Source organism: Takifugu rubripes, chromosome 20, assembly GCF_901000725.2.
Source record: "Takifugu rubripes chromosome 20, fTakRub1.2, whole genome shotgun sequence".
NCBI classification, from domain to species: domain Eukaryota; kingdom Metazoa; phylum Chordata; class Actinopteri; order Tetraodontiformes; family Tetraodontidae; genus Takifugu; species Takifugu rubripes.
In genome coordinates this window covers 13,298,775-13,313,369 of record NC_042304.1, presented here as the reverse complement: position 1 = coordinate 13,313,369, position 14,595 = coordinate 13,298,775, and the positions used below count along the sequence as shown (strand labels likewise).

The window sequence follows — 14,595 nt, the reverse complement described above, 5'->3', positions numbered from 1 at the left end:
CTGGGCGCTGTGGTGAAGTGGAAGCACCTGCGTGTAGTATATCCATACATATGAGGGCTATAAATGCACAGCAACTGTACATTTATGTACAGAAATGGCTGAAATGAATGGCTGGACATAAATGTACTCATTTAGTATGTTTGGATGTAAATCAGGAGCATCCCTTCATGTGCTGAGGTCTATTTTGGGCCCGTCTCTTCCCCCAGCCGGTCACATCAGAACAGCCCTCTTTCACTCCGAGTTTCACTTGGCGCTGATGTGGACCAGTGTTTTTGCTCGGGTTTCCAGTGCCGTTTCCTTGGAGACATTAATGTATAAGTCCTTGGCTGACTGATCCAGTCTTTTGAAAAACTGACATTAATGGATTGCAGAAACCGCCTGTGTGCACTGTCACGGCGAGTGCCATAGCACACACACACACACACACACACACACACACACACACACAGAAAATAGAGCAAGGCAAGAATGCAGGGATTTGTGTCTATAATAGGTCCAGAACCCGGCCAGGGGAAAGTCAAGATCATCGTATATGAAATGAAAGACAAAATGCGATTAAGAAAATGAAAATTCTCCCTGCGCTGCTGAGCCAAGGAAGCTGGTTTGATGTACAGGACAAGATGACCGCCTGATTTAATGTGCCAGATTTTCAAAACCCCAAGTGGGAGCGACCGTAACCGACGCTCTCTGCTCTGGTTGGGGCTGGTCTTTACATCAAGGCCTGCCATGTGACCTTCTTCACTAGAAACGCCACGTGTGTCATTTTACATAGTAATTACATAGTAATTATAAAATGAAGGCGGTAGATAGCAGTCAAAATTTGGAGAAACAAATGTGGTCCTAATCATCTCCTGTTGATATTTTATTGAATGGAAAACATCTAAAGTGCCCCAAAAAATATGTAATTCCATAACGTCTGCAGCTGGAGCTTACCTGCTCTGACCATCTTCTTATCTATGAAAAAAGTTCCTCAAAAGTTGTAATTCCATGAAAAAAAGTCTGAACCCATAGATTTTTCAACATGTGGTTCTGATCATGTAATGTTCTGATTAACAGAATCAGAACCAGTGTCTCTTCGTGTCGTTAATGCATTGCTTTGGCCCCGACTCTTTTTTCTTTAAAATTCTTAAATAAACTACAAAAGGTGAGACGATAAAAAGAGAAACGAAGGACAAAAAAAGCAGTGAATGAAAAGACAAAAAAAAAAAAAAAAAAAACGCGGCGCTGCAGGGTCACCGAGTTCCTCCGGAGCAGAAGAGAATGGAGAGAAAAGGGGGGAAACAGAGGAGATGTGGAGGAGGAGAGAACACAGAAGGGATGTTAATAAACAAAATCCTCTTTTTGGATGAGCGCAGGGACGCCGGCCTCCCTCTGCTCCGCGCTCTATCTAACCCCTGAGATGGTTCAAATAAAGCAAGGCTGTGTGGGTGAGAGGCACGCGAGGGGGAGAAAATCTTCTGGCGCTCTGCACCACAGCGAGCAACCACAAAACAACAAGCTGGATATCCTGCTCCCCCCCCCCCCCCATCCTCACTATTTGACTCCGTCTAACAACACACTGGGCAGCAACAGCGGCGTCAGATGATCCATTCACAGATGTCAGGGGACAAAATGGGTTCCAGGGACCTGTCGGAGCCACAGGTGGTCCTCAGCAGAAGGTTCTAGTTTGCTAAGACGTCAGAAGCTGCCTGTGAGCATCTTCTGACGGGTTCGAAAGAGGCGTCCTGGGACCGACGCGTCCTCTTCCGATAGGCTGCTTTACATCAAGGGTCTGGCTCATCGACGAGCCCACAGAAACACACACTTTGGACGCCTGTAAATGTCTCACCTTACACTCTCCGTTCACACACACGTCCACGGAGTCGTCCCGGCACACTGTGCCGTCCACCACAGCCGGAGCGCGCTCGGTGTAGAAGTTGTATCCCTCCGCCAGGCAGTTGAGAGAACAAGGTTTCACACCACCTACACACACACACACACACACACACAGAAAATAGAAAGTTGACTTTTCACCAGTCCTACAAATATTGTCAGGATCTGTTCGTCGCGGTGGTTGAGGTTTCAGTTTTTGGGCTTCACCTGTGTCAAATCGTCTCCGCCCGCCCCGTGTATTGAACCCTCTTCTCCACCTGTCACATAAACTGTTTGTTTTCATCGTTCAGGCCTTTCTCAGTGAATTCAGATGCCTGTAACTCAGAGATTTGGAATCGACTGTCATCTTTTTATGACACGGCTGGTTTTATTAAAATTCCCCCTTTGTTCACTTTGATCTTCTTTGACACCCCTTCTGGTGTTATTTACAAACAAATGACAAAACCTGGGCAAAACAGCCCTGCGTGTCATGCTTTAACGCGTCAAGTCGGCGGTTTGGATACAGGCTTCATCATCATGAGACGGATTGAGAGAAGCATCTGCAAAGACATTTTTGGTAAACAGAACAACCAGAGAACAAGCAGCTGAATGTGATTAGATCCACTGAGAATATGACCTCATAAACAATGACGGCGCACCAAGATGTGGACGTGATGCTGAGATTAAACCAACTAAGTCGTTTTTTCCCAATATACCAGTCAGTGTTTTTATTTTTGGCTTTTTCCAACATCTCCGAACCAACCCAAGATCTCCCCTCACACCTACACTCAACAGTAATGCTGTAAATTCTTGTGCACATCTAATATTTCCAAATGAAACAAGCTTCTGCCACTATTAACCCTGAACCTGGAAGCAAGATGCTTTTCTGCTCAAACTTTTTAAGCGTCTTGTTATAACAAGAGGTCTTTTGAGAGTGCATTCAGAACACACACAAACACATACACACCAGCGCGCACACACATTTTCAGTCAGTGGGTGTGTTCCAGCTGCCAGCAGCTCCACAACTGGAGTGCTCGTTGACATCATATGTTTGTGTGTTCCAGCAACCCAGAATCAGGTACATTATGCAGAGTGAAGAAAGGAGAAAGAAAGAGAGAGTGATACAGAGAGAAGGAAACAGGACTAAAAGTAGATTCTGGCACAGCCTGCAAATGACTGCTCTGTTTGAATGAAAACTACAGTTCCCATGATGCCGAGCATCGACAGGTCAGGCACTGGTGACAGCAGGATTGTGGGTCTGTGTAAGAACTGTGAGGATGGGATGTGAAAGGGGAAGAAAATGCATGTGACACCAGTCCGATCCAGAGTCTGACTAAAGAATCATGTTTATCATTAATGGCATCGTTAATTCATTAAAACCAAACTTAAACAACCATCGCCGGGAGTGCTTCTTCTCTCCAGCCTCTTGCTCATATTCATTCTGATGTCACCCCCTCAGTCTGGGGGGGGCAGGGGGTGGCAGCTGAGGCCTGTCTCATTAATAATAATATAATAATACGAATGCCACTTTGCTGGTTTAGACCTTCAGCTGTGGCTTAATGACGCCCAGCCGCTGAGTTTGAAGCGAGACAAGAATACAGGGGCTACAGCGGACAGGGAAGAGGCTGGGTGGTGTGATCTGGCATCAGACGGGGCAAAGTTTATGACACGGGTCCTATTTTAACAGCTGTGAGGGATTTCCATTGTAAAATCAGCTGACTCGATGAAAGGAGCACTTGTTGCCTGAAGTCGGATTTGGCTCTGTAAGCCATTATGTCTTTGGAGAGGTAGATTAAAGCCAGTTATGTTGTTGAAGCTATTTATCTTTCACATCCAATGTAGTGCTCATCAAGAGCGAGGAATTCTCGCAATGTATTATGGGATGCAATCGCACAGCTCTGCTGCAGCCAGCATCTGCAGGCCAGACAGGAGGGAGTCTGAGCTTTGGTTCAATTTCTCCTGCCTGTTGTCTCTCTGCTCATACACACACACATGTCCACACACACACACACACACACACATCCACACACACATACATGCACACACTCACACTAAAGAAAATTATTTACAGCCTCTCGGCATAGCGGCCGTACAGTCAGGAAAAGAACTTGAAATCATGTCATTTCACATCAGTTTGGTGTCTCAGGAATTCCTAAAATGTTCATTTTGCTAAAAAGTCTGATTATCTTTTTATCTTGCTTTTTTTTAATTTAAAAAAGTCCCTGCCTAAAAGCCGAGGCACTGACGAGCGGCTACTTCAATGTAAGGCGTTTTTAAGATGCTTCTTGTGTTTCTGCTGATGATGAAAGATCGGCGTTCAGGTTCTTCCTCTTCATATTCCCCAGCTTAATTCATTTATCAAAATAAAAATGAAATCACTTGAGTTCAGTGTATTTATTCTTAATCAATGACCAGAGGCCATCTGTTGAAGAGATCAACACTGTGCAAACTCCCTCGGATACACGCACACACACGCACACACACGCACACACACACACACACACGCACACACACGCACACACACACACACACACACACACACACACACACACACACACACAGGCGGGATGGTTCACTCCTCACCTCCTCTGTACGGCTTCCAGGTGTAAAATTTTCCCCGGAAAGGAACGCCATCAAAATCGGAGCACTGAATCTCACGGAAATCTCGAGAGCCAGCAGGACAGTCCTTCACACACACACACACACACACATATGAAAGGCAACAGCACTCATGGTTGGTTACAGTTCGGTAACCACGGCCACGACACAGCAGATCAGAGATACTTACATCGATATTGCAGGACCTGAAGCGCTTCCTCTCCCCAAGACAATATTTTCCACCGATGGTTGGCCTACAACCAAACACACGGAGGATCGGGCCAGTCAGTCACATCTGAGGGTGATTTAACAAGCCCTAACCTCACATCAGCACACCACGCTGGCTCCTGACGTCCGCATCGCCTGCCTCCATCGGCGTGTTTTCAATCTCGCCGTCGGCGGAGTTTATTACTTTATCACAGCCCCTCACCACAACACCTCCATATGCGAATTGGGTCAAAACCGAGTGTGCGAGGCGGGAGGCGGCAACTGTCAAACTCAAGTCAGAGCAAATAAGATATCGTGGAAAAGAATGAAGCAAACGTCAGCGCGGGCATCTAATTTGGGTCATTTCATTTAGCGTTTAATCCGAAACAGACGAGAGATCTGGTGAGTGTGATCTTAAAGGCAGGTCTGCTAGTCATTTGGTGATGATTCAGCCTACATGAATCATTTGAAACACGATGAAAACAGTGGCGGGGCGGCTCAAAAAATAGGCCCCGCGAATAAAGAACTCATTTGTGCGGCCACTTTTCGTGCATTCTTAGTTACAGTCAGAAAACAACATATGAATCCGACGTGATGGCTCCATGCGAGGTGTGCCTCTGAAAAGAGATTTATGCTGATTAAGATCTGGCTTCAGGATTCTGTCTCCATGTAAAATACACAGTAGGTTGGTGGCTGTGGATACATGCTAGCCAGAATACTGACTGATCGCTTCCAATACGCTTTAAATCATCTGAATTTTAGCTGCTAATCATTTCGGACCAGGTTTAAGTCTTCTGAACTGTCAGCGGAGTGACGGCACCTTGCTTGTATTAGCATTTGTTTCTTCTAGGAAAAAATGACCAGGCCCGCCGCCCACACCAAGCCAGAACTTTGCTGACTGGCCTGGAGAAATCATGTGGTTCTGCTCAATACTGGCTGACCAAGGAAAGTTCATAGATATGTTATTAATAGCCAGTACCTGGGGCTGTCACAGTGTCTGATAGAAGAAGAGACGCCACCCCCGCAGGTCCGGCTGCATTCCCCCCAGGTAGACCACAGACCCCAGCCCCCGTCCACACCCTCTGGACGAGTTCCATAAGCCACGCACATCCGCTTGTAGCACCACTGCAGCACAGCCACACGCGGATGAAACAAAACTCACATCGGCATTAAAAAAATGGGGGGGGGGGGGGTGCAGACTGTTATCAAACAGGCTAAAAGGAGGAGGAAGTCCGAGAAATTTACCCCTTTCTCTATAGTGTTGGTCTGACAGATGGTTCCCTCTGCTGCAGGAATGCTGCTGGTGATGCAACGGTTGCTCTTGCTCATGCACCAAAGTTCACTGCAGACTTCCTGTTGGGGGGGGGGGGGGGGGGGAATCAAGAGAGACAGAGAGAGACCATGAAAGAAAGGGAGGTAATGCCACTTGCTCCCCCCATAAAGCTACTGTACATAAATCTCGAGCCAGTAGTCGACACACTCTTGTTCAGCTTCCATGTAACACATGAGGGTTATATTTCATGGATTTCCTCTGCCCACTCCGGATCAATAATACTGTCTATAAAGCAGTCAAAGCTTCCAGATTCCCATTTGGGCTAAAGATGGCTCCAGAAAGGTTGACCACGCAATAAATGTGGACGCAGCTCAGCGAAGCTAAAGCTGCGAGATGTTTTCAGCTGTCCGGGAGAGCGCCGCGGAAACTTCTGTTACAGGTGCCTGGACCGACTTTATCTGGTCAGATTAGCGGAGGCAGCAGGTTCCAGATGAGCACAAACAGGTGGAGGCAAACATATTCTGTCTGTTATTAAATGAGAAGCGCTGCAGGAGAAACCTGAGGAGAGACTCTGGAGCCGCTCCAGGCGTGGTGGGGATTCTTATTTCTATCGAGCTGATTGTTTTCAGGCAAATAAAAGCGTGGAAGCACTAAAAATCAAAGATGTTTCTTGTGCCTAAAACGGGCTTGGCGATGTGCGCTTCACGGTCCAACAGCTGGCAAATCCTCTGAGATGTAATAAAAGATTTAACACAGCGATTCCATCTGCTCCTATTTACAAATAAAGTTCACCAAGTTGAGCTGGATATAAATGAAATTCAAGCGTTCGCCGGAACACACTCACATTTCACCCTGTCGGCATGTTTTCATGATAAATATCCGTCTGCTTTCATAATTACCTTAATTATTGGGTTAATATGGGTTATAGTGATGCAGTAAAAAGGTCGCGGTCACCAAGAACGCACCATGGGCTTTATTCAGTCAGCAGAATTTTACTCATTATTGAAGAGTAAAGCGCAGCGCTCACCGCATATTTGCACTGTCGGGATCTGACGCCGTACTGGAAGCGGCACTGCTCGTCGGCGTCGTAGGCCTGACCCGGTGCCGTGGTTGGATACACGAACTCCTGCTTGGGTGGGATGTTATTCAGGCAGGAGCCCATACCTGAGCTATAACACATTCGAACAAGGGAGGAAAAGAGGAAACACACATTATCTGGCAATGAAGGCTTCTGGGAATAATAAGGCTAATGGGTTTTCCTGCTGCTCCTTTGAAGGATATTCCTCGGACATTCCGATTTTTTTCCCCTCTTTCTCCAGCCTCTCATTACCAAATTATTTGTGGTGTGCAGATATCTGATAGTCTGACTCACTCCAGGAAGCTGGTGATGTAATCCCGGCTACAGGCAGACCAGATGAACGGGTTTGTCTTCATGGTGATGTGGTCGGCCATCAGCTTGGCGGTCTCCTGGCTGTGAGGCCCACAGGCGTTCCCCATGCCGTCATGGTTCATTCCAAACCTGAATCCCGTGATGATACGGTGACACCACTTTAAGTTGTGGAGGGATCGAAAGCACAGACGTGTTGACTGACATTAAACCCTGGTGTGTCCCCCCCCACCATCAGATGGTCCCGCCCAAGGTTTCTTCCTGTTAAAAGGCAGTTTTCGCTGCATGAAACCGCCGGTTCAGGCCGCGCTTCAGGCTGTGGGTTTCTGAGAAACATCTGGAGGGGATGTTGACAGTAACTGATGCTCCATAAATAAAAGCGAACTGAACTTGACTCATAGGTGTTATCAAAGCGAGACCAATTCAGCGATGGCGGCCTTCTTGCTTTGCTTTCCTGTGGGTGTCGTCCACCACAAACACGCCTGTGTTCACGCAGCTCAGGGGTCTCACCATACTTTGTGAGGGTTTAAAAGAAGCGCATGCAGACAAACGTACGGACAAAATCCTGCCGACAAGCACGCTTTGGTCTGAATCCTCAAAAGCTACCTGTGTTTATCTATAGCCAGCAAGCGCCTGAAGCATCCGCCATCTGTCGGAGCCTGAAATAACCCAACACAAAGGGTGTTGAAGGGTACCAGATTAAAGCAGAGGGAGCACAGGGACTTAGACAGATCAAAGCGATCAGCTACATAGATCCTGGAATCATACAGTGACGTTCGGTGTTTCGGGAGATGGGCGCACCTGATAGGGTGAACATGTGCGTCACCTTAGCAGGTTTAACCTGCTTCCACACGCGTGACCTCTGTGTGTCACCTGTGGCTGTTGTAGGTGCTGTTCAGGGAAGATGCTGCTGTTGCCCAGAAATCTGAGCACAGAACGCAAGAACAGGTGACATCACGCAGATTCTGCCTTTGTGTGTGTGTGTGTGTGTGTGCGCGTGTGTGTCTGTGTGCACGTGTTCACTCACGTGTGCCCTATCTCATGGGCGATAGTGAACGCTGTCCCCAGGCCGATGTCCTCATTGATGCTGCAGCTTCTCTCCGGCTCACACATCCCTCCTACAGGAGCCAGACCTGTCTCACACACACACACACACACACACACACACACACACACACGCACACGCACACACACACACACACACACACACATGTTGATGGGTGAGAAGAGGGTGTTAACTGCTCAGGTTTTGAAGTAATTATGGAATATTTTAGGCCTCATATGTTGCCCAAACAGCTGAACGATACTAAAAAAGAACATTTTAATATTGGTCATTTTATGTTTAATTTGGTTTGGATAATACAATTGTGATTGCGCACCCTGAATTTCTTCATATTTGAGTAAATGTTATTCCTGCATGATAAGATTTAAGCAATGTTTCAATAAAGTCAATCTTTAAAATAGTTTTTTGTTGGGTTTTTTTTTTCTTGTTTTGGCAAAAAGCATTTGGAAAAAGTGTGCCACGTCTGTATTGCAATAAATTGTGGGTTATTAAATCTGGTCTGTCTGGTCTGCACACTTTCTGGAAGTCTGCAGAAAATCTGCTTTAGAGCCCCGCTGAAGTACATGAGTTGTGGGTTTGGACGGGCCTCAGTGCTCACAGATTTTCTGTGGAACGCGTCCGCAAAAGCCCTCGAGTTTACAAAGACAGCGCAGTCCAGACATTTGGATCCACCCTCGGCATTTGGCATTCAGTCATGATAGTCGGGGTCAGGACTGAGGGAACGGTTTATGTAAATGAGGGCTCTGACATATTTAGATGCCTGTGTGTGTGTGTGTGTGTGTGTGTGTGTGTGTGTTACCTAGAGTTTCACAGGGCTTGTTTTTTTGGATGCAGATGTCGTACCTGTAGTGTAAAAATAAAACAAGAACCAAGTAGGATCAGCCTGTACTGTAATCAGATTAAAATACTTGCTAACAGGAGCACAGAACACTCTGGACGGGAGCAGATTTTGGGGAGGGAGAGCCTCGTACACCCTCTCTCACGGTGGTGATAGCAGAATGATACAGCCTTAAAAGAACAATGGCAGGAAATCGTGGACGGTCACCGTGGTGTCGTCTGTCTGGACAGCTTCCATCCTCGGTCTGATAATTGAATTGTTCTCACAAACTCGACACTTCAACTCCCAGATCTAAAAACAGCCGTCGTTCTTTTCCGACTGTACGCCTCGGCCGGCGTGCGTGTTTTTCTCTGCCCCGGAGAACAACAACGCATTTGTGGCCGCTCTGCTCATTCAGACGACCGGGACCCAATCGTGGCTGCTGCACATTCCTCAGCCAATAGCGTCAATGTTTAATCCGATTACGTTGCGGCTGCAGCGTGAGGGGCTCGGGAGGGGAAGGGGGGCCCCTCTTGCAGCGGCGCTCCACCTGCCCAGGGACGCTCGGCGTCGCTCACCTGGTGATGAGCACGGCAGTGTCGTGGTGGGCGATCCCGTTGTCTGGTATGGCGTTGCCGTAGCTGTTCCGATGCTGGATGGTCTTCTGCCACTTACAGAAGCTGTCTAAAGACTTCCCGGCATGGTGGTTGATCTCCAGCGTTGGCTGGAAGAGAGAGACCCATTTGGATTTAACACTGACACACATAAATGAGGAGAAAACCGAGTTTGTATTGGAATTCTGTTTCAGTGTGTCACCTGCAACTGCCGCAAAACTCCAGCTAAACCCAGTAAACTGAACCTCGTTACATGCCAGCACTGCTGGAGGGACTGTGATGGAATTCCAGTGTGGAAGCAGCATCGCAGCGAAGGTGCTTTCTAGTATTTTAAGTGTGCAGAGAGGAGAAGGAGAGGAGCGAGCACGCTGCCAGCCACAGCTGGCGAGAACTCGTAACCCAGGAATGCACGTGGTGACATAACTAGTAATTGTCTCATCCCACAGTCCCTCATTTCTGGGCCCACTGCTGGCCTGGGTTTATTTTCCAGAGAGCGCTTGTCGTTTTCAGAAACCGGCAACAGACCCGTGCGCCGAGACTCCTCTCAGTCCTGTTCTGAGCTCAACGCCGACGGAGCGGGAAAAAAGAATAACAATACTAATAAACTAATAGCGACCGCGGCTAACATTTATTTCCTTAGTCTGCCAGAGCACATCCGAGCGGGAAATGATGAGGCCGATCCTGAGGCACTATGAGCAGTATGAATCATAAATGTCCTCTAATAAGGAAGCGATGGAGGAAAACCTCAAAACCACACTTTAATGCCCCTTTAATTCTCTATGATTCATCCTTCATGGTGGGGCCAACTGCCCCGCGCGACAGTTCATGCACTTTTGAGGTGCTGGCGACCTGCCTGGCGCTCTGATGTGGACTCTGTCCTCCATACACTCGCCTGTATTAACCCCGCTGACCTCTCTGGACAGCTGGTACTGCAAGTACAAGTGAGAACTAAACGAGCCACCGCCGCTGCTGCTGCTGGGATTAGCCTCCGCGCTCCACAGACGTAGAAAAATCTACCAACAGAAGTTCTGACCTGAGGCTGCATCTGCATCTAAAACAGGACCTTTCACCTGAATATGGGCAACAACCTGTGGAAACATGATAGCATTTGCTAATTAAAGCTTATTTCAGGTTATGTCAACCTAATTTCTGCCAAGCAGTCACCTTTCTTTTCCTTGACCATCACTCTCTTCCCTGTTCTTACAAGCTTTCATACTTCTCTTCACCGCCAAGGCCTGATTCCACAAGTGGAGTCTGCGGGGATTCTTGGAGTAAGAGAGCGACGGAGCTACAAATCTGACACAATCTGGAAGCTCCTGGAGTTTTGTGACGGCCCACTGGAGAAGCAATAATGAGAGTTTTGTGCTTTTTACCTGGTCTTCCATGAGAAGGATGAGCCGTGTCACCACAATGTTGACTGCATTCCCCAGGCTAGAATCCTGGAACAGTTTGGCAACCTGACCTCCAGGGAAACAAGAAAAAGCCAGTCTTAAAAACACCACGTTGGACGGCACAGACGATTCTCACGCTTAGAAACACCCACAATGCATTACCATCCCGACAGCTTGTTTATACCTGAGGAAGATTAATCTCAATAAAGTCTCGCTGCGAGTGTGAAGCCAGCGCAGCACAAGTGCAGGTCGTAATTACAGGGTTGAAACACAAACAGCAGTAAAAAGTTTAAACCGCTGCAGCGCCGAAGCTTCGCTCAGACACTTGTCATTACTGCTGTCTGCTGCAATTTCGTCCACTTTGCTCCTCAAAGTGAAACACGGGCTCGGTGATTCCTAACACCCCGGATACAAACTTGCTTTGTAACAAAAGCAGCTGACCAACCCTTCATTAAATACATTCCTAACACGTGTATGTGTATATGTTTAGGGTGATTAATTGTGTGTGAACAGATCCCCCACTGACAGAAATAAAGCAGATGTTGACACACAGCCTGAGTCTGACTCAAACATGTGGCCTTCGCTACATAAAGTAAAAATAGGACCACGGATGCTTCTCTAATCATTATTTATGGTAATAAATGAGCCGTGAGCTGACTAACTCTGACCTGGCTTCATTTTTCTCTAAAACCCATCACATCAAATGTTGCAGTGCTTATCTTGAAGCTGCTTTTAACACAAAAAGCATCAAATTATTCCCAACATTGAGATGCTCAGCTGATCCAAACCCACTGGTATTAATGAAGGAGCCCCTCTGCTTATATTTTCCCAGGGAACGTTTGGCAACTGACCCTGGAAATCCTTACAGGAGCTATCTCCCTGTGACGGTATCTGCCCTTGTGGAAGGGATCCCAGAGTTCTACTCCCTCAATGACAGGTATGTAAGCTTTATCTATGGAGGATGTTAGCCTGAGGGTCCCCAACTGCCCGGCTGAACATGGGGAAAACCCTTCTGCACAGTAATCCTGAGCCATACATGCAAGTCGACATGATTTGTGCTGTGAAACTTACAATATTCATGACAGCCAGGATGTACTGCTCGATGTCCCGACGCCCGTGGTAGCCCACCATCATCTTGTCGGCCACCACGAGCGTCTCTACGTAACGCTCGCGGTTGACTGAGCGCTTCAGGGGCCACTGGCCTCGGCCGACATGATGGGGAGGCGTCTTCAGGGTTCTCTGCCACCACGATGCACTCTTCATGGGCTTCTCATCTGGGCAAAAGTGAACACAGTCACGTCTTCTTATTACTTTCGAAGAGATCTGTAAGCAATTACATGCTAAAAAGAGAATCACTCGCTCGACATTCCATTTTTGTCTAAACTGGCAAACTGACCATCGTCGCTTTGTAAAATGAAAGTTGCCCAAACACGACGCGAATAAAGAGCAAGCTGAACGCTGCAAAGTATGGTTTTTATGAACATACTTTGGCATTGGCAGCAACACGGGCTCAGTCACGCCCAATCACGACTGGGAACATTAACACAACCACAATCTTTGTCTGCTGACTAGTGAATATTTCACTCCTCCGATCTGGAATATAACGCAGCCACTAAAACGACCAGAATATCTCTCCGCTCACCAATTACCCCGCACGATTGGCCCTTGTACTGATGGCGAAGCGAAGATCGCTTGTAGACCACATGGGGGCGCCCCTCAGCTCTCTCCCCCTTCTCCATCCGGGTCTGGTTATCTGGTGAGACAAGGGGTTCAATCAGGTACTCCTCTCCCCCTGCAACAATCACCCCCTGCTGCGGAGAGACAAGAGTAACAGAACAGAATAAAACAAGAATTGTGGAAACTTAAAGTCACATTACATCAAAGGTCTGAATCTGTGCCTAATGTGTGAAACCAAACAGCACAGCTCATTCCAAATGCTCCTTTAATGCAATCCTCACGTCACACACTTCATATTGACTCAGGAAAATGGGCAAACAGGAGATAAGCTAAAGCTGAGGCGCTAATGGGTCAGAAAGCCGACGGCCAGGGAGGGGGAGGCTCCACAATAACCTCTGAGCTTCCTTTAACGGCACGTTGCGACATTCTCGCAGTTCGGGCACGTGAGCGCACGCTCTGTGTGCAGGCAGCGGCGTTCGCCACGTCTCCTCGTATGTCTGCGTACGCAGAACGAGCTTTACGTTCTAAAATAAGCTGCTGCTCCGGTGGCAGAACGCAAGTCGGCATGAGATCATCTGCTATATAAGAGAAAAGGAGGGAAAAAAGGGATCATTTCCATTTTATTCCGGGAGAGGGGGGTGGGGTGGGGGGGTTCACCCTGCCCTGTGATGGGGACGAGGCCTAGCTTATGAAATTAAAAGCACGTCACGCAACAATTAATGCTTCTATTTCAAATATTTCCCTCACAGTGTCCTCTGTTGGCAAACTGGTGACCCATCCATGAAAAGGATCAAGACCCCACAGAATACACACACACAAACACAGGAAAACACACGCGAGAGCATGAAAGGGTGAATGAGAGCGAGAAAAATGGGAGAGTGAGACAAAGCGATACACTAACACTCCCTTTGATTCCGCTCAGACGTGTTGGCCCCGGCCAGAGAGAGCGTCTCCCCTCGACTGGCTGCGGCGGCTTTCAAAGTGCTTTTAATCCCATAATAAAGTTAGTGATGCTCCCCTGGACACGGCCCGCTCGCTGCTGAATGTGCTCACGCTGGTCTGACCAACAGTAATTACATGTGTAGCTTATTAACGCTCAGTGAACAGACGTAATCCTCAGCTGTGCACGGAGCTGTTATCATGGAGCCCGGGGTTAGTAGTGAGGACACAGCGAGTGCATAGGAAGCAGGAATACGCATCACAAGTAAATGATCCAATCAAGACTGAGACCGACGCCGACCTGAGACCGACGCCAGGAAACCTTCAAACGTGTAACATAAAACGGGTTTGCGTCTATTTCCAGGTGAATAAAGGCCCTTTTCTTCTGTAATTTCTCGACCTCTGGCTCTGTCCTGCTGTTGCTAATCTACCATTAAAGGTCTGCCTTGACAACAAGAGGCATGCCAGCATTGATGGATTTCAGGTCACAGGCTGAGGTTGGAGGCCTCGAAGTGCAAGTTATTCGGCATGCGGGCTTACCAGGCCATTACAGTTGCTCAGAGCCACTTTGCTGGAGTGTGGCTGGTCTTGAAGGTGTCCCACGTAGTGGCAGTGAGGAGAGTAAGGATGGCTCCATGCTAACCGCCCTCTCTTCCAATATTCCACCCTGAACTGTCTCGACAGCAGGCCTCCCTGCAACGTGAGGTTGAGCAGGAAGTTGTTGCGTGATGTGGACAGCTGGTAGAAGAGCTACAAGAACAAAAACCAGAGGGAGAGA

At 47.8% G+C, this 14,595-nt stretch overlaps 1 protein-coding gene across 2 annotated transcripts in view; it reads right to left on the bottom strand.

Moving 5' to 3' along the window:
- adamts10 (ADAM metallopeptidase with thrombospondin type 1 motif, 10) overlaps positions 1-14,595 on the bottom strand; it is a 29,308-nt gene that overhangs the window by 6,442 nt on the left and 8,271 nt on the right. Inside the window, exons 4-17 of one of the 2 annotated variants that reach the window (XM_003978063.3) lie at positions 14,358-14,567; positions 12,844-13,012; positions 12,273-12,475; positions 11,184-11,267; positions 9,775-9,920; positions 9,179-9,222; positions 8,344-8,449; positions 7,302-7,448; positions 6,957-7,098; positions 5,902-6,009; positions 5,636-5,781; positions 4,640-4,703; positions 4,435-4,537; positions 1,829-1,962 (exon numbers count right to left, since the gene is read on the bottom strand). In XM_003978063.3, coding sequence (XP_003978112.1) covers positions 1,829-1,962; positions 4,435-4,537; positions 4,640-4,703; positions 5,636-5,781; positions 5,902-6,009; positions 6,957-7,098; positions 7,302-7,448; positions 8,344-8,449; positions 9,179-9,222; positions 9,775-9,920; positions 11,184-11,267; positions 12,273-12,475; positions 12,844-13,012; positions 14,358-14,567 — 1,806 coding nt within the window. Of the gene's footprint in view, positions 1-1,828; positions 1,963-4,434; positions 4,538-4,639; positions 4,704-5,635; positions 5,782-5,901; positions 6,010-6,956; positions 7,099-7,301; positions 7,449-8,343; positions 8,450-9,178; positions 9,223-9,774; positions 9,921-11,183; positions 11,268-12,272; positions 12,476-12,843; positions 13,013-14,357; positions 14,568-14,595 lie in introns of those variants that run through there. The other variant, XM_029827849.1, reaches the window with a different exon arrangement.